The sequence below is a fragment of the Falco punctatus genome (genome assembly GCF_963210335.1).
Source record: "Falco punctatus genome assembly, chromosome: 1".
Taxonomy (NCBI): Eukaryota; Metazoa; Chordata; class Aves; order Falconiformes; family Falconidae; genus Falco; species Falco punctatus.
The window spans coordinates 83,010,498-83,037,961 of record NC_137580.1 but is presented as its reverse complement, the minus strand read 5'-3'; the positions used below and the strand labels follow the sequence as shown (position 1 = coordinate 83,037,961).

The following is a 27,464-nucleotide window of genomic DNA, read 5'->3' as shown; positions in this document are numbered from 1 at the left end:
CTATCTAGAAATTACCTAATGTAGCAGCATTAAAATATATAATATCAAGCAAAATATCTGCACTTGTAATAGAGGCTGCATACAAAAACATGTAATGTCTTTTAGTCAAACTGCACTACACTAAAACCAGTAAAGCAGAGTATATGGTTAATTGAAGCAATAATTAATGAATTCAATCTGTGTTTAAAATGCAAAGTATTGAAGTGCAGTCCAACCTTGTTGTGAAGGCATTAGTAGAACCATCTTGCGAATAGGCAGGAGACAAAATAATAGTCTGCTTTGAGTCATGATGACTACATTCAGTTAAAGGTTACCTTTTCAATACCATGCAGCTAAGGAAACTATAATACTGCATCTTCCTTCTCAATCAAGAGCATGTGATTTCTATGCTCATGTCACACACCTGAAGAATAGTCCTTCTGAGGACTAAAGCCATGAAGGAACATAACATAGTGGGCCTGCTCTAACTATAAAACTAGGGAAATTCTTCACTGAAAACCAGTTTCTCCATCAGTTTCTGTAGGAATTTTCCACGGGTCTTATGTCAGTCCTGGGTTCTAGAGTGACTTTGGCTGTAATATCACACTATGTAAGGTCACATGGATCCAATTTTCAGGTTGCCACTTACCTGGATTACAGCAACAGTGGTGTTTCCTCCATACAACAAGAAATTAGCTCATTTAGGTTATGTTTTAGTTGTGCTTTTGTTGTTTTTGTTGTGTGTTTTTTGTTTTTTTTTTTTTAAAAAGGGAGCAGGGCTTTAGTCAGTGATATAGAGATCCTCTGAGAATACAGAGAGATTCTAGGCTGAAACTCTGAATCACCAGCCTTTGAATTTGCAGTCAGTAGCATGTTCTAGAATTGCAATGCCTGGCATCTGTAACAATTCCCCAGTTAACCGCAAATCATCTCCAACTATTTCCTTTATAGGTAAAGTCCCCCCAAATTACCTCTCATGGGTTTTGTGGAAAACAAGCTTTTATAGATTCCTTCTGGCCATATGGCAAGCCTGAGGAAGCTCAGATAGAATCAGCTCTCCTCCTGTCCCAACCCTCCCTAATTAAACTTGAAAGCCCTCACCAGCGGCAATGCTGTTTTGGAAAAAAGGCAGAAAACATACAGTAACGTTCACCTCTGTAAGGCTACAAGTGTTTTTCCTCACTCTTCACTGTACAAGAGACTCACTGTATCAACATCTCAAGCAAACCATAAATTGAGAATTATGTTGTCGATCTTTATTGTCCTAAGGGACAAATTACTGAAGTCTTTAGATCCAGTCAATATTGACAGTAATTGCTAATAAAGACTGTAACATACAAATGCTCTCTGCAGTGTATGGGAAAGACATTAAAAAAGTAAGTTCAGCATTTTAGTTTGGATGATGTTATACTGCTTCTTAACAAAGATTCAAGTTCTCCCTAAATTAACCTCTGCAGAAGAATCCCTTCTAACAGCAGCAATTCACAAGCATTCTTGGGGAAACCATCCAACAGAGTTTGAATAGCGTATTATAGAGAGTAAGTGTTTTCCCCTCCAAGTTTTTTTCTTTTCCAGATTTGCTTGACTGATGACTGGTTAAGTATAATCATAGTTTAGAAGACATAAACCCCGTTATTTAAGAAAGCTGTTAAAGTGCAAAAACAGAAATTGTAAAAAAAAAAAATGAAGACATTATCTCAATCAATTGGAATATTATACCATGTTATTACCAATATTATACCATATTATACTATGTTCTGTTACATGTAGTATCAAAATTAGATGTCTCACTGTTGTGCATGAAAGCTCTCAAAGAATTTAGGAACATAAATCCCATTCATTGATTATCATGGAATTCTCTTTCTGAGGACTTTTCATGCAGCAACTGTGAGAATGGAATTTTCTATGGATTAGTCATTCAGAACTAAGGCAGGCCCTTAAAAATGAAAAAGTTATATTTCCCCACTTTTTATTAATATCTTCAATTCTGAATAAGAACTTCCTTTAGAAGTTTTTCTGCCTTTTTTAAAAGCACTGACACACTGTGGCTTTTGTTTATCTGCTTGAGGCACATATCAATTGGTCACTGCAGGTCTTAAAAGAGTTTGGTTTACACTGCTTGTAAACAGTGATAATGTTTACCTGATAAATAGCTATACCAGGTATCTTAATGTAAGCCTTTACAGTTTAAAAAGCAGAAAATTCTAAGAGAAGGGATCTAATGGGAACTAAGAATATATTCTGTCACTGATGCTTCAGGATGTGCCTGCTGCAGCATTTTGCCACAGATGCTTTGAGTTATACCTTCTCCAGTATGGTCTTATCCTCAGCCACAATCCTCAAGAGGTATACCAGCTGCAGCACAGACATAACCACGGCCACAGACACTCTGAGATGCACCCAGCATGGGCTTATCCACCAACCCTGATGCTTCGGGGTGTCCTGCTCCTGTGTGGACTCATCCCTTCAACTTGAGTTACACTGGAGTTCCTGTCCAGTACAGCAGCACAGAAACAGCAGCGATGCCCTGGCTATCTGCCAGCCCAGGTGCACAGCCACTGCTGTTAAGAAAATGTTCCCATGCACAGTAGAATAAGATAACAAGCAGTACAGCAAGCAGCCACCAACGAACACTAGACTAATATACAGTAAGGCAAGCAAGCACCATGGCAAGCACAGGAGTCTGCCAATTAATAGCTAAAAGAGCAATAACAGGTATAAATTTGATCTGGCACACTTCAATTAAATCTGCTGTTACCACAAACCCTCTGTGCCCCACATTAGGCACCAAAAAGGACTGTCACGGTTTAACCCCAGCTGGCAACCAAGTACACCACAACCACTTGCTCACTTCCCTCCAGTGGGATGGGGGAGAGAATTGGAAGAGTAAAAGTAAGAAAACTTGTGGGTTGAGATAAAGACAGTTTAATAGGTAAAGCAAAAGCTGTGCACATAAGCAAAACAAGGAATTCATTCACCACGTCCCATCAGCAGACAGGCGTTCAGCCATCCCCAGAAAAGCAGGGCCCCATCACGTGTAACGGTTACTCGGGAAGACAATAGCCATCACTCCAAATGCCCCTGCCTTCCTTCTTCCCCCAGCTTTATACACTGGGCACGACACCATATGGTCTGCAACATCCCTTGGCTCAGTTGGGGTCAGCTGTCCTCCCAACTTCTTGTGGACCCCCAGCCTAATCACTGGTGGGTTGGTGTGAGAAACAGAAAAGGCCTGAACTCTGTGTACTGCTCGGCAACAATGGAGAGATCCCTGTATTAACAGTTCACAGCACAAATCCAAAGCATAGCCCCATACTAGCTACTATGAAGAAAATTAACTCTATCCCAGCCAAAACCAGTACAATATTTAACACCAGCTGATTTCACATATTAATAGGAAAAATTAAAAAGCCATTTTTATACCTTACATTGCATTTGTTATTTACCTACATAATTTCATTCCTTTTATTTTCTGAACTAATTGGTTCAGCAAGTATTTACATTCAGAACTATCAGAGAAACACATTTCCCAAAAGAAGGGAAAAAATGAGAAAAAGTTTTGATGAGCTTCACATTCTACTTAGTGGGACATCTGATACTGGAAACAGAATCCTAAGCCAGCACACTTCTTAAACAGCCTGTGTCATTGCACTCTCCAAACTATCAAGCTGCAACAAGGTCTTCTACCATCTCATGCCAGTCCCTCTGCTATCTTCTCCTCATCTCATCCAGAACCCACTCACTCTTCTCTTGCTTCTTCCTCGGCTGCTTTCTCTTCATTGGCTCTCAACCACTTAACAGAACCAGGCACAGCTGCACCTTATCTACATCGGCCAACCCACTGCCCCTGAAGCCAAACCACAGTTGTATATTATCAATGCTAATTAACCCAGCTTCATTCCTCTACAAGCCTGTACTGGACAATAACAGAAATTCACTCTTCAAACACTTCAAAATTTATAAAACTTAACTTACATAATTTCAACTAGGCATAATGCATTACTTTTTATCCAGAACTATGATTTAGCTGAAAATAAGCATGTCAGTTCACTTACGCATTATCTTTATTTAACTAACTTGGGGGTTGTTTAGTGAATAAGGTAGAAATTAAGTCACTTCACGTTCAAGCTTTAACTAGGATAACTGTCGTAAAGAGATCCATGTTTCAACTTATCTCTTAAATATGGTATTACAAAGAATATCTCTGTGCCCACTCAAGGCCTTCACAGTCCAACACAGGCATGCAGAGTACCTAACTGCAGAAATGAGTTACCACTCTGAAAAGACAGCATTCCAGTCATGTGAGCTATCCCACCATGTCTCTAAATACAGTGAGATCATGGCCCTGCGATTGCCACACATACCTCTGATTCCTCCTTTTATTCCCCACACTGTATGCATTGCTGTACAGACAATGCAGAGAGATAATTGAGCACACAGGTTTCACAGGAGGGGTGCAAGAGGATCCACCATAGCCACACATGCACACCCTTGAGGTGCCTGGCCTTCTGGTACTTGTCATGAGAGGCAGCAAAGTATATTGCTGCTCTGCTTGGGCTGGCTTATTCCCAGGTTGGATGTGATGGCATGAGCATTGACACTTTGGACCCCTCCCCACCAAATCCTTTAGTTTAAAGCTCCACCTCACCAAGCTGGCCAGCCTGCTGCCAAAGATTCCATTGCCTCTTCTAGACAGATGGATTCCATCCCTCCCTAACAGGTTATAGTCATCAAAGAATGCCCCTTTGTCACAGAAACTAAAACCGTCGTGACAGCACCTTCCATGAAGCCACAAGTTGATGTGTGTTATATGTCTATTTCTGGTGGCACCCTTTCCTCTAACTGGTAAAATGGAAGCAAAAATAACTTGGGCACCAACATTTTTCACTTGCATCCCCAGGACTTTATAGTCATCCTTGATTCTGCCCAGGTTCTTTCTTGAGGTATCATTCATGCCCATGTGAAGTACTGGCAGTATCAGTGTATTAATATTTTACCCATTTTACTGATATGTCACAGGGGGAAAAAAAAGACAGTGGAAGAGCAAAATGCTAATTATACTAGATTGTGGCCAAATGTGAAAGTCTTCTATGAAGCTTGTTATCAACTTGCAATTGTCAAGGCTAGTCTAGTATGCCTTCAGTTCATGTTAGTTCAGTTAAATACATGTCGCAGATACTCACAGGGCAAATATTTAAGTGGTCTTCCCCTAAGCAATGATTTACTGTTGGGCCATGTGTTATCTTAGTGGCCACATTCTGTATTATTAAACTGATTTATATTAGCTATGGGTACTGTACCTTAATTGAGAGGTGGATTCTATTTGTCTGATCTTTTTCCCTTGTCCACCTGAAAAGCACAACCTTATCAAATAAAGGAGATAAAAGCTGTTCACAAATTATACAAGCTGTTTACAAAACGCTGAAATGCTCATATGAAAGGCATTGCATAAGTGCGAAGTCTTAATTATTTTATAACATTAATGCATGCATGCACTGCAAGTATACATTATTAATAAATAGAAAAATGAATCACTGATATGAAGCAGCATGTTAGTGTTAGACTAAGAGAAACATGTCTTCATAACAGACTTGTTGCAGAACAATTTTAGTCTTCTACTTGCTTTGACCTGTCCATGTTTCAGGAGTGATTCTACCTGCTAATTACTTCCAGCCTCCAAGCATTTTAACTTATTACCCTTTCCCACAGGAAGTCTGACCTATTCGAGTTCACACTACTCCTAATCTTGAGTTGTGCACTCATATATATGGAGTAGTATCATACTAACTGTAGTGTATTACTTCAGGAAAATAAGGTTCTTGGAGTCTGGCCTATAATGAGCACTTTTGAGTACTTCAGTACATCAGACAAGATACTGCTATACAGGCATTTGCCTATACTTAAATTGTCTTTGTATATACAGGTGAAATAATCTAGCTGAATTATTCTTCCTGATTTATTTCATAAAATAGCATCTCCTATCTACCCAGATTACGCAGGTGTATATTTAAGAAGTCTGCTCATTTCCTGTTCTACAGAAACATGTCATGTGGATACTGATTCAAGTTTTCAATACTTAAGCAAGTCCCTTATTATTTCAGTTGTTTACAGTTTTTCACTATTGCTATTTCACTATTGCTACTGATCAATTCTTCTGTGAGTTGCCTCAGACAAGGCAACTGACAGAAGCAAAGTAGCAAGTCTATTCCTTATATTAATACATGTAAAATTTTTTAGAGGATAAAAGCTAAAACCCACTTGAGTGTCTAAAGGAACTACTCCTCAGTTAAATTTATTCTGCGCAAAGCTAAACTTCCAAATTCTGTTCATTTTGCTATCTTAAAAAAAATGCTATCTCCTCACTACGTAACTTTAGATTATTTTTCAATATCCAAAAGTGTAAAAAACAATACATCTTTTAAACTCCATTTCTTTCCTAAAGTCCACGGAATGTGAGAACTCAACAACATAAAATGTTTTGTGAATAAGTAACATGGTGAGAAACCATTATAACGCCTCAGGTATAAATAAAATAGCTGTTCTGCATATAATACATCTGCAGAGGTTTTGTAAAGCCCAGGAACGGGCTTCTTTCATCGTGATGTCCCTTGAACATCTCTACCACACACCCTGAAAAAGCTACCCAGGATTTCCATTTATCTATTTCTTTCTATGAACCTCACCATTGATGAGAGTGATGTGTTTCACTGAAAGGAAGCTTTTTAGAGGGTTCACAGAAATAACATCTCTATTTGCTGCTGTTCTTGCACCACCCATCTCAAAATGTAAGCACGATTGTACAAGGTATGAAACCAAAGCCCTACTAATTCTTTAACTCCCTGTTCTCTTCACATCTATGCTTAGGGAAGGAAATACAGTTATTATGGGAAGGACTTTCGTATTTTACTATGTGGCAGGGAGTGGGTGTGCAAGAGAATTTCTTTTACTTCTTCCTTTACCTTTGCCTGGGCTTAAAGGGCAAGCCCATGGACTATTAAATGATCCATCTTTACAGTTCACTTAACAGAGCCCTGTCAAACTGTAACACTTGTTAGAAAGAATGCACTTCCCAGATGGGTTCTAGAAGTAATAAAATAAGCTCAACATTAACTGCTGTTTAACAATGTTTCTTCTGCGTTTGGTCTATTGCAAACTTTTAGTCCTTAGCCTTCTCTACACCCCTCAAAGTCCTGTCAGCTCTAATTGCATGAACTGAAGTCTAACATTTTCAGTCATTAGCTATGAATGTTTACAGACATCCTCTTTCTTCAATTTCCTCATCCAGATCTCTAAAGTTAGCTTTCACATTGTCTAGACTGCATTTACAGAGCATATTTCAGACATTCAGAAAGTTGTTATTAGTAAAGATTTTTTAAAGCATCAAGTTTCAAAGTGATAATTGTATTTACTTAGTTTATATTTATAAAGCAACATATTGTATCTTACAAAGGTATGTCCTGTTTATGTAACATTATTAAACTGATATAATTACCTTAAGAAACTTAAACAATCCAAGATGTGTTATTGTCTTTAGGCAAATGACCAACCATGTCAAAGAATATTAAACATAATATTTTAAATAGGATTTGGAATAGCATGGCATACCTGTTGAACATTGATAAGTAATGATACCAGAATTACTGACTCCAAACACTTCTCTCTATGAAAAGCTTCACTACTCCATATCTCTTCACATCTCAGTACAAAGTAAAATAATTCACTCCTAAAATCTGTGGATTCATTCTCACCTCTGTTCTATTTAGCCTCTACATTTAGTTTTAATTTGTCACAGATTGGTATTTTCAATTAGTTTGTGACAAGCAGATTGCTAATGCGTCAGACTTCTTGGCTGTTGACGCTTACTGGAAAGGCCCAGGGATGGTATATAAGTTTTATACAAATAAATGCAAAACATTAAGTAAAAGCAGCTTCTTGGAATACTGCCTCTGGCCCTGTTTCAGCAGCAGTTTTGTTGGAAATCTGTATTTTAAAACTACTTCAATTAAGCTTAGGTTTTAAAAACTAAAAATGTTTAACATTGTCAAAGCTAGTGTAGTGAAAGAACTTTCTGAAGACATGTGGTGCCTTGCTATTTTAGAGTTCATCCAAGTCTCATACAATTCTTATGTAAATAAAAGGCAAAAGTTCCTCTTTTTTATTATTATGCAGATAGCAGCACCATTTTTCTTATTTTAGAGGAGTAATTTTTATTAATATACTTTTAAGCTTTTCACATCAGTCATCAAGCCTAGAATCAGTTTAAAATGTACTTTGGTAACATTTTCATCTAATCTCTGGGTCTTTTTATAAATACTAGTTAGTATATTATTTATTTATGGAACATTAGCAAGGAACTTTAGATTTGCATTCCATTACTGAGAGGCAGACAAAGCAGAACAAAAGAATAAATAAGTGAACTGAGATGCTTTTAAACTTTCAGTAATGTCATCAGAAATACACCAAGACAGAGACACTGGCATTCACAGACAGAGAAAAATAAAGTAACTGAACTGGAATTCTCTTCCTAATTACAATGTGAACAAACAATCCTAGTTTCAACAACTAACCCATTGTTTTTCAAACTGCCTCTTACAACCCATCTTCGTGCACCTAAAAGGCTTTATTCTTCCTATTTTCATGATGGAAAACCAAAAATAAAGTATGTAATTTTCTAAAAGAAAAACCACAGAAGACATTTCAGCATTCATGAAAAATACTAAACTTACAGCTCTGAAGAAAAAGAGAGTCTGGTGATGCACAGACCCTGTATGACAAAGATGAGGAAATGCATACATCATGTAGTCATAACTACTCTACAGAGACAAGAAATAAATGAAATGTGAGAGTAACCCCAGTGTCCAGGATCTATAGAACCTCCTTGGGGCTTTTGCAAAAAACAATCAAGTAAACAAGTATACAGTCCATGTCCTGTCCCCTCCCCCAACCACACCCACACATTCTTGATTTTAGATCTTTGAATATTCATTTTGTAAGATCAATAGATTTCTCAGCCTAAGCTCTCTAGCAATTTGTTTATTTTACAAGACTTTCATAAATTATCCTGTTATTACAATCTGGACTTTGTAAAGATCAATTCACCTAGGAAAGAGCCTGGCTCTCCAGATACCCATTTTATATACTGTACTCTATAATTTTAGACAATACAGTAAGACAAAAGACCTCCATCCAGATAGAACACTTGGTTACCATATAATACAATAGTCTCCTAAATGCTGTTCTTATGTAGTGTTATGACAAATAATAAAGAATCCTCTTTCCAACACCCTTGTGGTTCTTAGGTAGAAGGAATATTATTTACAAATTAAGAAAACTGGTGCACTACTAGCATTATCTTAGATATGTATATGTCACACTGTTTCTTTAAAGCAGATGGGTACATGACCTGAATAGGTCTTAACACCACTGTATGTTTTCCCCCCAGATGCAGAAAATCCTGATAGTGTGGACATTCATTGCCACAAATGGATGCATAATGGCAGAGAAAATACTTGAAAGATGCACCATTATGTACCTAAAACGTGCAGGGCACAAATTACTACAGGCAGCCACTGCAACAGCTTAACAATTTGTGCTAGGGTATAAACCCTTGCTTCCCCAATAAAGCCCACTAGTCCAGAGCACTGCTCTAAGACAAACAGAATGAAGAAGCAGTTTCATAAGTCACTGATGTGACTTTAAACATTACATTCCAGATCTGCTCCAAAGGAAACTGGAACTCCAGGGATACCTGCAGATGGACAGGCCTTATCTCAAATTAGTGAAAGCAAACAAACAAAAGACATAAGAATGTCATAGCATGGTCAAATAAACCAAGAGAATAAAAGGAAATAAATGAGAAGGGAAGAAGGGCTAAAAGAATATTGTTATTGACTTTTTTTTTTATTGACTTGTTATTGTCAAGACTGCAAATAGCTGTAATTTTGACTTCTAAATGAAGAAAAAAAGTAAAAGTACAGATTATTGCTATAAGAAGGAGTAAGAAAAAATATTCTTGTGACAAAAATATTGAGGATGTTGACATAGGATTTTCATATCTATAGATATAGTATCTTAATTTGAATGCAAATAAAATACTAAATAACAACACATTTCTGCTGAAGAGATTTCTGAAATTAATGTACTACCAGATTAAAATGGCTAAAAACGTTTTTCTATTAACACTCAGCAATAATACTGATGGTTATACTTCGAGATGATCTTCAGTGCTCCATAAAGAGAAAAGCATCCAGATCTGCAAAGGTACCTTTTTTGACCCAAGGAAGTCCTTAGGTACAAAAATCTTCCATTTTTAACAAGTACAAATACAAAATATTGTGGAGACACTTCTTGTTTGCAAAAGGTTGTGTAATAAAAAAGAACCACTATTTCTTGTCACACTTTAGGAATAATAGATGTGGCTGTTAATGATTTTCAAGTCACAAGAGCCCTCTCCTGCCACACAGAGCACATATTAATTATTTTAATCTTCTATAAAGTATTTCTGCAATCACTGTAGCTACCATAATGCTTATAGTGTAGCAAAATCAGTTTTTAAGACACATCTAATTTTTCAGAAGCAAGTTTAGTTCTTGGGCACTTCCTCAGTGTTGGGCTAGCAAATAAGAATAGAATTAACAAGTACTTTAAACAAGTTCATCACAAAATAGCTTCACTAAAGTTTCCACCTTGAATAAGATAAGTATGTATTTAACCTTATGAGAACATTTGGAAAGCAGGACCTGAACCGCCTGGTCCTAAACTCTAACCTGAATAGTTAAGATTTTACAAATGGAAAAGTAACAGTTCTGAAGATGACTATTATAGAGCTTACACAAAAAAGTGAATAACAATCCAAGAAATGGATTTTTTTTTAACTAAGGATACCTAGGATTGTGAAATCTGTTCCATTAATGTGCGTGCAAATAGGTACTCATACCTAATAAAAAATAAGTAGTATTAAAGTCCTGCTGTTACAGCCCTAGTAGAACACCTGTATCTCCTACCGAAGATAACACTGGTGTTTCATTACAACTATAAAATTTACACAATGAGAGACCTTAAGAAAAGAACTAAATGCTACATCTAAACCACAGTTTTCCTACTGAAATCAAGCCTAGTAAGGAAGCAGAAACTACATCTGTGACAACCTTTACATTTCCAAGACTTAAAAATCTATGAACTGCTGTCTAGGTAGTTCAGTCACTGTTGTCCTGTGCACCTGGATTTCCACCCAGCTGTGTAGATTTGTGTTAAGCATTACTTAATATGACACCCAATGTTCTTTGCAGCTCTGCCTGACAGGAAGACTATGGTAGAAACACAGTTTAATGCATGCTTTTAGACTTCAAAGATTTTAAAGGCTATAAAACTGGGTAAGTTTTGTGAAATTGTAGAAATCTAGGTAGTATGGGCTTTATTATAAATTGTACTTTGTATTTATTTCTATATTTTCTAAGAACAGTTCTGGATTACATGCAAATAATGTTTCTAGGTGTTAATTTTGGGTACGTGTTATAATGGAATTTAGATAAACAACATTTATGAGAAGAAAAAGGTTCTCATGAGAACAAATAGGTTCCTTAAAGCAAAGAAGCCCTGTTCTTGCCATGTAGTATGTGGAAAGCCATTTTTAATTTTTTTGTTGTTGTTGTTGTTTTGGTTTTGGTTACTGCTGTTGAAGAATGAAAAGAATATACTTACTATACTTTGCACAAAACATTTCAATACCTGTTGTGCTACAGAATCTGGGTGAATAGAGAATCTGGGTGAATATCTGCAAATACTTTAATCATAGCTTAAAGCTCAGGGCAGACCTCAGAAGTAATTAAATATTCAGGTAGTGAGGCAAATGCTGAAGAGCTCTAAGTCACTCCCAGCAGGGATTTGCTTTAGCTAGCTCATTGCTGACTTGGGTATTTTAAGTACTGCACTGCTGACGCACTTTGAAGGAGAGCTACTGATTGATGAAATGGTTTTGAAAGTAATACAGAAAATTTCTGATTCAACTTCTATTTTATATGCTTTAGACCTTCTTTAGAAGGCAAATATCCTAAAACATCTCAAATTACAATTACCCAGTAGTTTGCTAGGTCTTAGGTTGGAATCTGGGTTGTTCAGCAATGTTATAATTGTTCTGACTAGTGACAAAATCTTTGTTGTTAGGTATCTTTTTTTCTGCTAGTAGAACTAGTAAGTTAGGCATTGAATTTTGAGGAAATGTAGTGGTTCTTGAAATTTAACTGAATGTTTTCTTTTGAGATTCAACCATAAGACTCTAGTTACAAGTTCTATAAAGATTACTTACTTTCCTCTTGTAGAACAAAGCTAATTTGGTCAAATTTTGTCACTCAAACCATAATACTTACTGGTTTTACTTTCTATATGATACAGCTATGAACATCCAAGGAACTTAAATTTTAAGAGGCCTTCTTAGTCACATAACCTTCAAATATACACCTTGTCCTTACACTACATTTGATGGTTTCTTGCTTATTATAAGATTCTTGAACCTTGTTATCCTTAGTCTTGTAAGAAGGGTAGCAGCTTAAGGCAGAATGCTAGCTTAACTCTGGATAGGTTGAGGATTTTGGATAGTTTAGCTCCAAAAAAGCTATGAAAAGGGAAGAAAGGCAGTTATAAATATTATTGGGATCTAGAATCAAACATGATGCATAGAAAAACAATAACACACTAAAAGGTCAGAACATACCTAAGTAGCTTCTTTTGAAGGCCTTTTGCTCTGCTGTAGGTCACTTCAGTGAACTCATAGCTGCCAGTGCTTGATGCTGCCTAAATATCGGCTATGCTCTTTACTAGGCTGGACAACTTCTTGGGTACAAGGGAAAATAACAATTTAGTCAATGTTTTTCTAGTCACCATTAAGTTATTGTTATTTCATCATGACTTTAGGAACTATGGCTTCTGGTTATTTTCTTCCTAGCTGAGGCAAAAAATGAAAGTCCCAATTGCTTTCTACTTTTATCACACTTACCACACAGTTCCAAAAATATTTGCAGTGGCTATGTTATTGAAACTGGCTTTTCTGGAGAAAATCAGAACAATGAAGCCTGGTTTATGCAGATCTTATTGCTGTATGCAAATGTGCAGACTGTGGCAATTCTGGCTCATGTCCCTATCTGCAACTCATATTCAGCAAGTTTTGCATGTGCTAAGTGACTCACTCTCATGCCTCACAGACCAGGTAACTGTTCAGCTTGTTCTATAGCCCTTCTGTTGGCAATAACAATATCTATTTCTATCTTCTACCTATTCAGTGGTTTTCAAAACATTTAATATCTTTTACACCTTTTTTCCTCTGGCCTGTTTCTTTGGGAAACAGTAGATACTTAAATCTTTCCAATTCATATGATTGTGCCCCACAGATTTTTTTCAAACATATTAACAATCAATTATTCAGTTTCATGAAACAGTTGTCTAAGTACACTGCTTTAGAAAACTAGATTATTTTTATTACCAAAATATAAGAAATGGTCAACCAGTATTGTATCACTACTGCTTTGCTTTCTCTACTTTTTCACCATATAAAACTCAGATTTACAGAGATGTCCCTGAAAGTGCCACAAACAGGAAGTGTTCTTCACTTGAACTGCAGCGCGTCAGTAATTTTAAATAGGCTGTTGTTTTCTACTGCAGCATATTAGCCATTTACTGGATATAAAGGATATACAGGATATACCATAAAATTTCCTTTCAGCTCCAGAAAGAGTGGAAGGGATGTGCATAGGTGATATGTAACTGCTTAGAAGTTACTAGTAATGCTATAGTCTGGAATCCACTACAAATTTTTCTGTACACTTTCTTATCCTCTAAAGAACTCCCTCCTTTCCCCAAGATTTAGAGAAAGGACTTCAGAGTTTTCACCCAAACAGCCTGCAAGTATTTGCCGGGCCCTTACACGGCTAGCCCAGCCTCCCAACCACTGAATTTTGTTTCACGGGCTCCGCAGCAGAGCTCAATAGCTAAATGGCTCTATACTTCCCCCTTGGTGCTGCTCGGCCCCAAGAAGAAATCCAGCCTGCGAGAGCCCTGCCCGCGCTGTGTGCGAGTGACCCCTTCAGCCAAGTCAGCGTCATTACATAAAGATCACGTTGCAGAATTGACGTCCGAAACGACTAGCTTTTGAGGTACAGCTACCGTATTTTTGAAGATCCATAACGAAATGGAGACTAAAGGGGAAATGTATTTTTAGTAGGAACTTTTGAAAACTGATTTTTTGTTAGTAACTAATATGTCTTCTTTAACTATATTCACAAAATTGTGTGCTGTTGCCAGATGGAGAATTAATAATATTATCAAATAAAACCAATTTGAGGGTGGAATTGTATTAAAAATGTATTAAACTGTGTCAGGGAGCTTTTCAGGAGACTGAGAGGGTGGCATGAAGCATACTTGGTGTAATTTGGCAATGGTTCTATCTGCATCCTATTATCATTGGACAATTACAGGTTTCAGAAAGGGAAATAAAGCAAAAGTTACAAATTAATTGATACTGATGAGATTACTTAAAAGTATACTTGATTTTAAAATCATCCACTCATGTCATCAGTGTTTCTCATGACTCATTCTGGTCAGTGATTAAGATTTGCCTTCTCATTTAATGATTCTGCAAGAGTTAAGATTAAAAAAATGGTTTACATAAAAATTTAAAGAACACAACTTTTTTCTAGATTTCTTGAAAACTTCTTGATATTTTCATGCCCTGAAATGAATACAACAATGATGTAAAAGACCTAAGCAAAAAAAGTTCCATAGCTTGTACACAACCTCCTAGTTTAGTTGATGTTTACATACAGTTCTAGAGTCGTAGCACTGAAACAGAGACTGATGTTCTGCCAGATAAAATAAGAGCAACAAGAAACTGAAGTACTACAACAGTGCATCTTTGCTGTTAAACCCCTGCAACCTCATTGCTGCTGTCAAACTCACCTAAACTGTCTATGCTGTATTTCTTAGAAGAAATCAACAACTTCTAATCAGTTCTGAACAGAACTGTACTTGTACCAATGGCAGGAAATAGAGAGTATGTGAGTCTGATGGTACCAGTGGGGGCTTTTTGTGGTGTTATGAAAGTACATGCCTGTTGACCCTAGGATCTATGTAGTGAATATTTAGTAATTCTATTTTTAAAGATCCTCCATGCCTATCCTAAGATCATTTTCACCCTTCAAAATACATGTTGTAACTCAGTAGGACTGAGATATGTTAAACCATAATAGACTGATGGTGGTAAAAACATCCAAGCCAACAGAAACAGCGTTTCATTCTAGTAAAACAGTACTGTCTACAGAATGACTCTCAATACCTGAATAGTCCTATTAATGACTTGATAAGTAGTACCCAATAAAAACCCACACCTTTGTGTCTCTTGCTTTCTTAGCAAGAAACTTTGTAAGGGAGTTTGCTGTTCAAGTTATGGAAGCATGGATGTTTTCAAAATTTAAATACTAGAAAACTGAGTTCCTTTGAAGCAATAAGTATCATGGTGAATTCTCACCTGTAAGAGACAGTTTAGGGTTTTGTTCTAGTTTCATTACCTGTGTATACAAGTGGGTAGAGCAACTCTTTCTCTCTGGCATAGAGAGGGGGGAATGGGTAGAATTCACCTCACCTATTATAACAAACTAGTAACGTGGAGTTTAGTCTGAGGAATTTGCTTTAAGTTCTTGTCAATGTACCATACAGGTAAGTGACATTTGGAAGATGTGCATTTCTCTAGTGGCTGCAGAAGTAGTCTAGGGTGACTTGGTGAGGTCAGGTCAACCTACAGATGGGTAAAATTAGGTTAAAAGGTCTTCAGTACTAATCAACAGTATTTTTTTTCCTTAAGGGTGGGCCCTCTGTCTGTTGCTACTACTCCATTTTACAACTCAAAAGTATCAGTAAGAGTACATTAGGTGTTATATTATCTAACCCAGCAATGACAACATCAAAAAAATTACTAGAAATTAACAGCTTGTGTTGCCCTAGTGTCCACATCAGTGTCATTGGCAGGCTGCAATATCTTAATAATGGGGAAGGAAGTATCTAAGAGAAGAAATAAAAGAAGGAGGATTCCCTGGCTCTCTTAATTGTGCAACTTCTACAATTCCCCTTTCCTGCTTCATGGAAGTCTGAAGGAGAATGAACAACTGGCAGTCTTTTGTACCCATAACTGTGATTCTTACTCTTTTCCCCAGCAGATATTAAAAAAAATAAAATACAACAACTATTAATGACATGGCATGGATATCATATTTTTTGATGGGCATTAAAATTACAGTTTTGGAGTAAGCTTCCTGACCTGCTGCAAGGCTCATGATGCAAGTCCTTTGTTTAGCATACTTAGATCTACAGCTTGTCTTGGCTTAGAAGATCAGTTGGCTTCAGTTTGTAAGTCAATCTAAGCTTGAGTGCATTACCAATGTACTCCACGTGTTGAGGTACACGTTTTTCCACTTTGTATACAAAAATAACTGAACACACTTGATGTCTCTATAAATGATCTTTCAACGCTGTAAAAATTCCAGTGTCTCAATATTCCGCTTGTTTGGGATACATTTTCACTGAATACAGTGGATAAAGGCAATGCTGTTGTCTTCAACAGTCACAAACAAGACTCTGTGGAGATACTTTCTACAAAGTAACTTTGGAATGAAAGCATATATAAGCACATACAGCCATAATACCACTTTGCAAAGCTGTAGCTTTTTAATCTTGTTGACTTCACAGCAAAAGCTATGAAGAAATTTAAAGCACAACAAGTGATACAGGAAAGTGATTGCTACATTTCTTTAAGGAAATGTTGAGAACTTTAAAATAATTATGTTGTCTTCAGAACTAACTAAAGAACCTTGCAGGAAGTTCTAAATGGGGAACTAAAATTCTATTGTGTCCAAACAGGACTTCCTGGACAAAATTTTCCTTTGAGAATATCAAATATGCTCAGTTGACTTTAAACCAAAATAGGTTGTGAGGAGCTATATAAAATAAACTAGAGGTATAATCTATCTCTGTGTGTGATAAGCAATCATATTAGCATTAAGTCTCAGACCTGTGAAGTGACAAACACTGTCTGTACAGTGCTAGTTGACCTGAATTTCTATTAGCATTAGAAGGAAAGGAAGAGAGTGGAACACATGAGTTATTCATAATAAAAATAAAACAAAACACCTAAACCAAACTTATACAGCAGTAATTTTATGTTTTGTCATTGAACAAAAGCAAACACACATAAATTTTACTATAAACTATCAAAAGAAGTTTTGAAAAGGGGACCATCAATGTGTTCTGGAAATGTTTTACACAAGAAAGTATGTGGCCAGATATAGAAAACTTTAGGTTTTCTTATAGTATAGACCCCAAATCCCATTGGCAGTGGACTTGAAGAAATTTTAATTAAGTGACAGTAAAAACTGTATCAACTGCTGATATATGCTCTTCAGGGGCAAACTGTTAATTCTCTAGCCTAGATTAATGAGGTAAGTCACACAGAATGTTGTTAGAGCCAATTCTGTTTCTAATTTTGCCATGTGGCTCTTGAATCCAGTAGAACTTCATTTCCCAAGCAGAAAACAATTAAACACTCTAGAGAACTAAAGAGGTCAGAACTGGTTATCCCATGTGCTTACCAACACTGCATGATCTACTGTTCTTATGTGACTACCTCTAAGCAGGTCCACTGTGATACCTGTCCTTAGGCATCTTGCACAATCAGAAGATGGTGATATCTGGTGACTTAGTTAAAAGGCATGCACTTACCTGACATCAGGGACTGGGTTGCCAGCAACTCTGCACTCCAGCAACACTCTGTTTCCTTCAGCAACTTCTTGGCTCCGGAGCTTCTGAGTGAATTGAGGTGGTGAAAACTGATTCTCTTCCATGTTGATTAAGGGGTGGTGAAGGTCCATTTCATTCTGATTGATGCTCTCCCTTTCAGAAATCTGCTCTCCATTCAGATGAACTCCAGGTGATTTTGCCTCAGGCTCAGTGTCTTGCTGATGCTTGTCCTGGTGCACCAAGGCACTTAGAGCTGGTTGTTGCTTTTTGGGAGACAAGTATCCACTGTCAGGAGAAGAAGAGTCCCCATCAGGACTTCGGCCTCTTGTCTTTGCTGCCTGTCTAAATATAGATGACAATTCCTCTGTGAATGTGGCAGTTTTGTCACACAGATTGTTCCTGAAAGGAACTTCTCCCTGGGATGCTGACTTGGACTTTGGGCTTGTCTTAGGCGGACACGGAGCTTCCTTCTCCAAATGTTTCAGGCTTCTAATGAAGCTGGGACTAGTGGTTAGCAAAGGTGAGGTGCTTGCTTGCCTCCTGGAAACTGTGACAAAACTACCTGCTGTTTGAGGTGTGGTGGATTGCTCTTTATGATTCCTTGGGAGAATGTGACTTGCAGCAGATGAAGTCAGACTGCTTGCTTGAGGCCTCTGTAAAGCATCTTGCTCGTGCAGTTTAGTATCCCTGAAAGAAGGATTTTCTGAAGTGCTAGAATGAGAAGTGTTGAAATAATGAGTAAAATCTGGTGCTGTATTCTGATCCTCCTTCATGGAATTGGCAATGGCTTCCCGAGCTATGTCAAGGCTCTTACATATCTCCTCCTGGGTAAGGAAGGCAGAAAGTTCATTTGAAAATTCCCCATTCTGTATGTCTGACAGCGAATCACAGAAAAAGGCATGGTAGGAGGAAGCTTCTGGCATATTTTCAGAGTATCCCTTATTGGTGCCTCTCTCTGCACGGTAAGCCTCCTTCAGCATTAAAGAAAGAGGCAATGCCTGGCCACAGCTTCTGTCTTGCATCCTGGAAAACACAAATACCATTCCTTAATGAAAAAACTTCTTAATAAAAACCCCGCCTGTTTTATCCAGGTTCCCAGGTAGACACAAAACTGGGAAAAGAGCAGAAATATCATAAACCTTGGTTTCTGTTAGAATGGGACAGGGCTGCAAATTGTCTAGGTGGAAATGAAAGCATTTAGGGAGTCTTTTCTCTCATGTGTCTTCCTTCAGAACTAGAAAGACATCCTTTGTACATTGCCTAGCACAAGCTCGATTCCACTGGACCAGTCTGAGTGATTTGTTACTTCATGCCTGATTTGTCATTTCACATCAATGCTATTTCACTTCATTTTTTCTGGTTCTTGGCTTATGATGATTTGGGGAATATATTTACTTTTCTCTTTCCCAGAAACTAAGCCATCAAATTCCAAGAGGAAAAGTGTTCTAGTTGAAACCATTCTAAGAACCTACACAAGGTCTTTTTCATTAGAAATTCCAAGTTATCCTTTCTGTTTAATGTTGATAATGTGTTTAATTTCATTTTACTTCTTATGTTAATGTTTTTAACTTGTTACCTTTCAAAACAATTTAGTAGCACTTTCCTCAGCACTGATAAATGGAATATCAAACTACCACTACTTTGGAAGTAAAATACTAAAGAAATAGATTTCACAACCTATATATCATCCTGCATGACATATGTGTATAATGTATATTCTGCACCAGTTTCACAAAGTACGGAAGCATCTACACACCTCCAAGTTTTCTCACATGATTTTAGAATGAGTATGAGCATTCTCTGGTGCTGTAAAGTCAGTAAGAAACAAGCTATCAGGGAAACCATTCTTTTCTCAAGGGCAGTATCTGCCTGAAACTCTCCTTATTGAAATTTATTTGTCCTGCTGGTGACTAGATCGTGGGTGATCTGATCTTAAAAGTAATTGCTGCTTCTGCAAAGCATTTAATTAAGTTGAATATCAGTGTTTTTAATTACCTTTGAAAATTTTCTCCTTCTTATGACAATTGCTATGAGATTAATTTTGCATGAGATTAAAAAAAATACTTTCATTTTCTCTAAATGATTGAAAGTATTTCTCCACTGATAGATAGGGGGCTTGACAGTCATGAGACACGCTTGGATGTATTTTACATCAGCTTGTGCAAGCTCCCATTACCTTCAGTCACTTCACCAGGGCTTACCCGGCATGTAGTCATTAACCGACTGATAGATTATTGGAATTCTTGGCCTGGCATATGCATCTCTTCATGTGCCTGTGTGTCTTGCCAACAGATTACAACTCAACACATAAAAGAGAAGTATAGGGAAAACAAAGTATTTTAGGATTTGATATGTTTTTCTAGAATACAGTGATAGGCTTATTCTTTGCTGGTATTACATCTTTCCTTTTATTTCCTCAGTTTACAGGGCAACAAATTTAGCAACCATGCCAATCTCTTGTCAACAAAATCTAAAAAAGTATATACAGTATAACTGGCTACCACATAGCAGCTTTAAAGAATGAATCTGAGAAGCCAGGCAAACAGTTGGTCTAGAGGCTCAGCTGTTAAGGCATAAACTGGAGGAATGCCAGGGAATCAAGGGTTAAACCTGGAGAGTTTCTATCATCTCCTTAATCTTAGTTATTTTTTAAAACTTTGTATTCAAATGAACAAAGATGCTAGTTTACTATTTAGATAACTTGTAAAATATCTGTGCTTCAAATTACATCTTTATTCAAATCTGATTCATACTGATTCCTAGCTTGTTCCCATTTCAGAGTGGTACATTACACACTCAGATAAACTTCTCTGACTTCCAACACCAAGCTGCCCTGATGTTTCAGTGGGTTATGGGTTGGAGGACAATTTTACCTATTGCTAGCCACTTGACACAATTATTAAAATTAATGTATTATGAAATAGCAAAGTTCCTCCTAATACTCAGTTTTATTATTAGAAAAATATAATGGTTACTTATGTCATGATTTTCAAAGACCAGTGTCTAAATTTAGGTAAATCAATCTGTAGCTGGGTATGTAAAGCTGATGAATTTAAACATATGCTGTTTATTGACAATCTCTAATGCTGATAAGCCTTCTCGGTGCAAAAGGTCTGATGCCTAAAAATGGATTTATATGTCTAGCTTTAGACAACTGAATGGAAGCTTCCAGTATGAAGACTTTTTTTTTTTCAGCCACACTGTAATACAGAAAACCATTTTTCTTTTACAGCAACTTGTAACCACAGAGAACTGGAGGTGAAGTATCGCTAATGCTACCAAGCAGCATATAAGATCATAATTAGAAATTTCAAATGTTATTTATAGCTTCTCCAAGTTAGACAACAATGTATTTATAACAGTTTCATCACCATTATTCATTAGGTAACCTGTAAAGCTTTATACTATATCATTTAAAGACACAAACATAAAATACAATGTTGCATCCAGATCAGTGTCTAGCTATACTTCCAGCATTATTACATATAAACTATTTATGGGGTCCTACTTGTTATATATTTAAAAATTACTCACAAGTAAATACACATTTTAATATCATGCTGTTTAAATATTTATTCAGAAAATCACACTTAGATGCTCTAAGGAATAATATGGTAAATAGTAAATTCAAAATGAACTGGATTACAATAATATCAGAAAATATTTAAATAATTAATCACATTACGGTTTTCAAGAGGTAAATAATGAAATATGGAAAACCACAGAAAATCAAAGGACTCATTTAAAGAAAAGGATAAGCATCCTGAATTTGCAAAACCTGTACAATGAAAAATTATTACTTACAAAAATAAGTCAATCTGTTCAAAGGAATAATATGAAGGAAGAAATGTATCTACTAAGATTTTTTTTTTAAAAAGACAGCTATTCTTCCTCTGAATTTTGACATCCTGCAAAATTACTCCCCAAAGTACAATAATTAAATTTAACAGAAAATATAAAGCAGACCTTACAATGAACAGGCCAATATGCAGAGTCTCAAATATAATTAGTTGCGGGTAAAGTTGTATTTTGTCTTCTTTATCTAAGTAGGCTTAAAGTTGCTCCAGCTATTCATTAAAGATTGCTTGGTCCTCAGTAAGCATCAAGAAGACTGTGGCCTATGTGTTACATCTGTCCTCTGTGACTGTGTAATTCTTACCCCACTCATCTATATTTGGTAACTGAACTCATGTTTCAGCAGACTGCTGCTATCTGGAATTCCAGTAGAAGCATAGAAGCAACGTTAGGCCTGGAAGTGGCACAAAGTTCTGCGCAGTTACTATGCAGAAATTCAGAGACCTTAATCATTTAAATGAGCAATTTTTATTGTATATAACACAGTATTTTAGCCTGTTTTAAAATAGGATTCTGGAATTTCAGGATGTTATTTTTGCTCACTGTTAAAGGGCCTACTTCCACAGGACATAGAAGAAACAGTGTGAAAGTTAATGTTTAAAAATATTTTCTTTCTACAACATTTTGTCTTAGATTTTTTTAAACAAACAACTATTTCTATGACAATAAATAAAATAATTGGCTTTTTCTACTAAAAATAGTTTACGATTAATAGGTTCCTTGTGTACCTTGAAATCTTCCAGTAAAAGAAAAAAACATAGAATTATAGACTTATTTAAGTTGGAAAAGACCCTTAACATTTTTAGAGTTATCAGCAGAAATGGTACATCTTTTTGTTATAATAGGTAATTATTAATCTGTAACCATATACCATACTGTATAAATAAACCTACCTACTAAATTTTCACATCTCAAATGAAGTAATCCTATCAGCAGAGAAGTATCTCCCTCAGAAATGACATACAAAATCCCTGGAAAACATGTATGCTTTAAAAAGACCCCACAACTCTGAGACATATTAACACTGAAACAATCAAAATGCACTTCTGGTTTCTATAGCTTTGTAGAGTGTAATGAGTAACACAGCCACCTCTCCCTTACTGTCTTTGCTAAGGAAGTACTGTCACCTCATTAAGAACTCCTGTGAGAGTTGTGTCTCAGGGAAGAAAAATTTTTTTCTCCAAAAGCATACTTCCGCCTTCTCAGGCACATCATTTCCCTTGATACTCAATGATCAGAAGTAAACATGAAGACTGCTGGTTAATGTACAGAGTTTGTCACATAATTTTCAGACATAAAAGCAGTATGTGGGTAGGATTGTTTCTGCCAGATTGCAACCTATTGGGAGTCAAATTCTTGCATAGATAGGAGTAATTGTAGCTCCAAACGAATGTTTCTCCTCCATCCCTTCTGCCAGCATCCATTATATCTGTTCTCTGATTCGAATTTATTTTGTGGCCTGGCACTTGTTCTTAGGTTAAGGTCTTCTAGATACTATTGCCTTGTGTTTTTTACTAAAATTTATTCCTTGGCAACAGTGGAAGTGCAGTGGACCCACTGTTGTAACAGAAGTACACAAGAGACTCATAGTACTCTATAGGTCCCGGACCATCTTTTTGTGTTAGTATCACACATTGTATTTCAGTGGTTAATATAGTATCTTTCTTTGCATCTTCACACAGGCAATTACTGTCCCCTAATCAGACTCACTGTTGCATTAGGAATACTTCAAAATGTATAAACTCCCCACTTTTATGACTGGGATCATTACCATGTTGTAATGAAATTAATAAAAAGGATTGTATTTCAGGTCATTTTACAGTAATGTCAGTTTGTCAAATAAGAACAGAATCATCATTCTAAAAATTCCAGGCTAAAAACTGTACACACAAAAAAGGAGCTGGTCATCTAAAAGTTAACCACCGTATGCCTGATTTTTAAGCACTCACCCAACAGAGTGGAATCCAGACCCTGTGTCAGGCCACCCAGCCTCTCCACTAAATGCATGAGTAAGCCACCTTGGAATGGGAGCCAAAAATAGCCTGCATATAAACTGCAACAAACTGCCTTGGTCTATCTACAGCATTTTCTAGAGAGAGGGGGGTGGATGAAATCCTGGTTCTTGGAATATGTATGTTTAAATTGTCACTTCTGGGAAGAAATTATATCTGCCTGGAGACACCTGCAGAAATTGTTTTAAAAGAAACTGAGCTTTAGTGAATACAGTTGCACTGGTGATTTGTGTAAATCAGGTATGCCTATTACTTTTTGTACAGCATGATAGAAACACTTGCCCAGAAAGCGAAATATATGTGTGCAATTTCTTCCTAGTGGCTTCAAGTGTTAACAAAATACTCACCATAACTTGAAAAATTATTAGGGCAAGGTTTTATACATCTGTATTAAGGCATGAACAAACTTTCCCTATATCATTCTATGGAGATTTAGGGAATGCTTATATCCTGTGCTAAATCTTTTGGAAATCTACTTAAATTTTGATGGAGACCTTCAATTTTTATTGCAAAATTGATGTGTATGCTCCTTTACAAAGGTGGTAGACAGTAGTAAATCGCTATAAGCAAATACCAGAGGGACTAAAACCTTGGAATAATTACACATTTTGAAAGGTAAACATGTGCAATAATATGCAATAATGTAATTATTTAGCATTTACATGTAAAAAATAAAAAATAATAATAGCACACAAACAACATAAAGGATATTATGCCTGATATGTTCACTCCATACCTATTGCAGTATTACGGCAAATTAAAGTGATGAACAGAACTCCATGGGGAGATAATACTTTGCACTAGCTACACTCATCTCCTGAAACCTTAATAAATAATATTTTCTAATACTAGTCAGCCTGAGTCATGCAAAACCTCATGTCACAAACTGTAAAGCTATTCTGGTTGTACAAACTTTCCATTCCACCTGATGAAGATGTTATATGGTGCAGAGGATCTGCACTGTTAATTGGGCTAAAACCAATATATAGCAACAAGCATGGCTCTTTACCCTAGTAATTTCTGTAGTTACCTGAGAAAGCAGAAAACCTGTTATGGTTCCTGTTATTTTCTATCATACCCTAATAGCAACAAGATAAAATACAAGTGGATAGGCAACCTCTGAGTCAAACACCACTCTGTAAACTTCAAATAACAATCTTTAAGAGTTGCTTCTACTTTAAGCAGCAGAAACAGATAACCCATTTTACTAGTTGCCACAGAATCCTCTAGTTATTTTGAGTCACTAACAGAAATTTTTTTCTGCCTCCAAAAGTGTTTGGTTTTTTTTTTTAAAAAAAAATCTGGTCGCTATGCTTAAACACCCTGGGCCACTGCCTTGCTGTAGTTTGATGTCATACATAGCTTTGGGGTTTTTTTGTTTTCCCTTAGTATTCAAACAAATTTAATTTAGCTTGTAAATTTATTTGTAAATAAATGTTACATAGCTAGGGCTAAACTGTTTTTTATAGAGTGCATTGCAAGTACCTACCTGTTGTATATATATGAAAGTGTCAAACAGTGAAATAGTCAAGCGGTGTCAATGGTACTCAAACATCATTTTTCCAAGTTTCTGGAAGAGTTTATCTGAGGATTTGCCTAGGAGGAAACTGTAAAAGTGCAACAGAAAAGCTCTTACACCTTCAGTTTTTCTAGCAGTGGTAACGATACTCAGTCTAGAAGAAATACATTTGTCAAAATTAAACTGTTAAAAGAACAGTAATAATAAGTCACAACAGAATTCTTCATTAACAAAGTGACTGAGGGGCTACAAGTGAACTATTAAAGAATAGTTCAATAAACTTAAAAATATCACAACTTTTCAGAATTACCACAGCTCAGAGTAGGAAAAGAAACCATGAAATGACAAGGAAGGCTAACAAGCAACTCATAAAGAGCTAATATTGTTTCTTAAACTGGGGAACAGGTGAAGGCTTCTCAGCCCAAGATCTATGGTATCTAAGATCTTGCTGAGGCAACCTACCTCAGACCTCAGAAACAGGTAATTCAGCTTCCCTTACCTCAAGACTGTTAGAACACCGCCACATTTTAAAATCTATTATGAGCCAGACAGGTGAAAACTGAACTTATGGACAAATTCCCACTTAATGGTGTCTTCAACACCCCTTGAAATCTCAAATGAATTTTGTTAGTAATTTGTACCCCTGTGCACTATGATTAATACACTTCTGCATCTGTGGTTGTGAAGCACACCGTGACCTCACAGGATTTAGCACGAAGGCAAAGAAACATCGAGCAAGGCCAATAAACCCTGTGCCTGTGGTAAAGATGTCCCTGCCCGAGTTACCTGAGACTGGGCAGTCGCTTGGGCTGGGCGGTGCTGTCAACCATCCAGCCACCAGAGTGTGCTTTTTGCCAGGCCCAGGCGTTCATCAGACGCCCTCTAGGTTCACGAAACGGTTACACACTCGTTTCTGAGCCTGCCTTTTGCCTTTATAGGCCCTTCCACTCACAGGTCCGTGTACGTGCTCAGTGGCCCAACGAGAGCCGCCGACGGAGAAAGGCGAGTAGAGAGCGGACGCTGAAGGAGAAACGTGGGAAGCAGGCGGGCACTGGGGCGGGCACTGGGGCGGGCACTGGGGCGGGCAGGCCCGGTGACAGCATGTGCCTCAGGTGTGGCGGGAAGCCTGGCAGCCCCTCTGGGTGATGGGGAAGGCCCTGTGGGGAGCCGCCTTTAGACAATGCCACCCTGCCTGGCTGCGGTGGCCGGGAGGGTGTCGTGATGTGGCAGGGGCCCACAGGACATATTTGTCTTTTTTCATTATTTTTTAAGCCATCAAACTTTTAGGCTAGGGGCCAGCGTTAGGCCCATATTTCATTGAAATTCCTCCTGTAAATCAGGTACTGATAATAAAAGTCCTTAGAAATGTATATAGGCTGGGCTCACATCTGTGCAGAAGGCCTAGAGAAAGCCTTTTCACTGCCTGATTCCATTAAGACTTGCTATGTAAAAGTACTAAAGGACAAGGAATGAGGTGTCAACAAACTGGAATTGACAGTCGTCTGTGGTTTTAAGCAGAAAGGCCGTTCCGTGTTTTAGCGTTTAGAAATGTTTAGGAATTTAAGCAAGCCTATTATACAGCTGATGTTAAAGCACAAAAACCAAATCCATTTCATGTTGAATTAAGAAACATGGGAAAGGAGTGAAAGTTACAGAAGAGAGGACTGATGCAATCTCACAAGGGTAGAGAAAGCAGGGATAAAATTTGGTAGTGTAACACATGGTAATATAATTGAGATTGGATTGTCCAGCATGTAAAAATTCTAAATTGTATGCTAAGAAATCTAAGCACTGTTTTTGATGTACCAGCTCAGTGTAGCCCTATATAATTTTCTAAGGAAAGGAGTGAAATAAATTACAACTAGAACACTCTAGTGGAAAATCTGTGTCACTAAAGTAATATTCTAACTTAAACAGGCTGGTACCTCATATACTGTTTGAAAAAAGGAAAGCAAACTGTAAGCGTTAGGTAATTAATTTAAGTGTCCCAACTGTGCAAAGCAGAAGTAACACTAGTCGGGTTCTTAAGAGTTTTCTTTTCAGGAGTCCACATTCAAGACCTTAGCTGCAATTTTGTCTAGTTTCATTTAACTGCTTCAACTGTTACTTTTCTCTACGTTAATTTTGTCCTGTGTTCTGTAAATGTTAGTCATATTCATGTGGGTTTATTATTTCTTTTATTTTGTAAATTACACTTTTTACAACTCTCTGTACCATATCTGAAAAGTTATCTGTCTTTCTGTGTCCTGCATAGTACGGAACTCCTGGTTAAGTATGTGCTTCAGTCCCACTCACAATAGCTGTTACCTGCATACCGTTGTGAA

At 37.0% G+C, this 27,464-nt stretch overlaps 1 protein-coding gene across 2 annotated transcripts; it reads right to left on the bottom strand.

Moving 5' to 3' along the window:
- Window positions 1-1,677: 1,677 nt before the first annotated feature.
- LOC308069899 (palladin-like) lies at window positions 1,678-26,178 on the bottom strand. Of its 2 annotated transcripts, none has more exons than XM_080403045.1 (2): window positions 21,721-26,178; window positions 1,678-18,777 (listed from the first exon to the last, which is right to left on the bottom strand). In XM_080403045.1, exon 2 carries the CDS (start codon window positions 18,774-18,776, stop codon window positions 17,733-17,735), a length of 1,044 nt encoding a protein of 347 aa, XP_080259171.1. In that variant the 5' UTR covers window position 18,777; window positions 21,721-26,178; the 3' UTR covers window positions 1,678-17,732. The 2 variants fall into 2 exon arrangements, with proteins under 2 accessions (XP_080259171.1, XP_080259172.1); XM_080403046.1 differs by having other exon boundaries at window positions 21,726-26,178.
- Window positions 26,179-27,464: the final 1,286 nt, after the last annotated feature.

What these genes read in the sequence shown, in the direction of transcription:
- LOC308069899 (XM_080403045.1), bottom strand. Translation starts at nt 18,776, where the DNA reads ATGCAAGACAGAAGCTGTGGCCAGGCATTGCCTCTTTCTTTAATGCTG.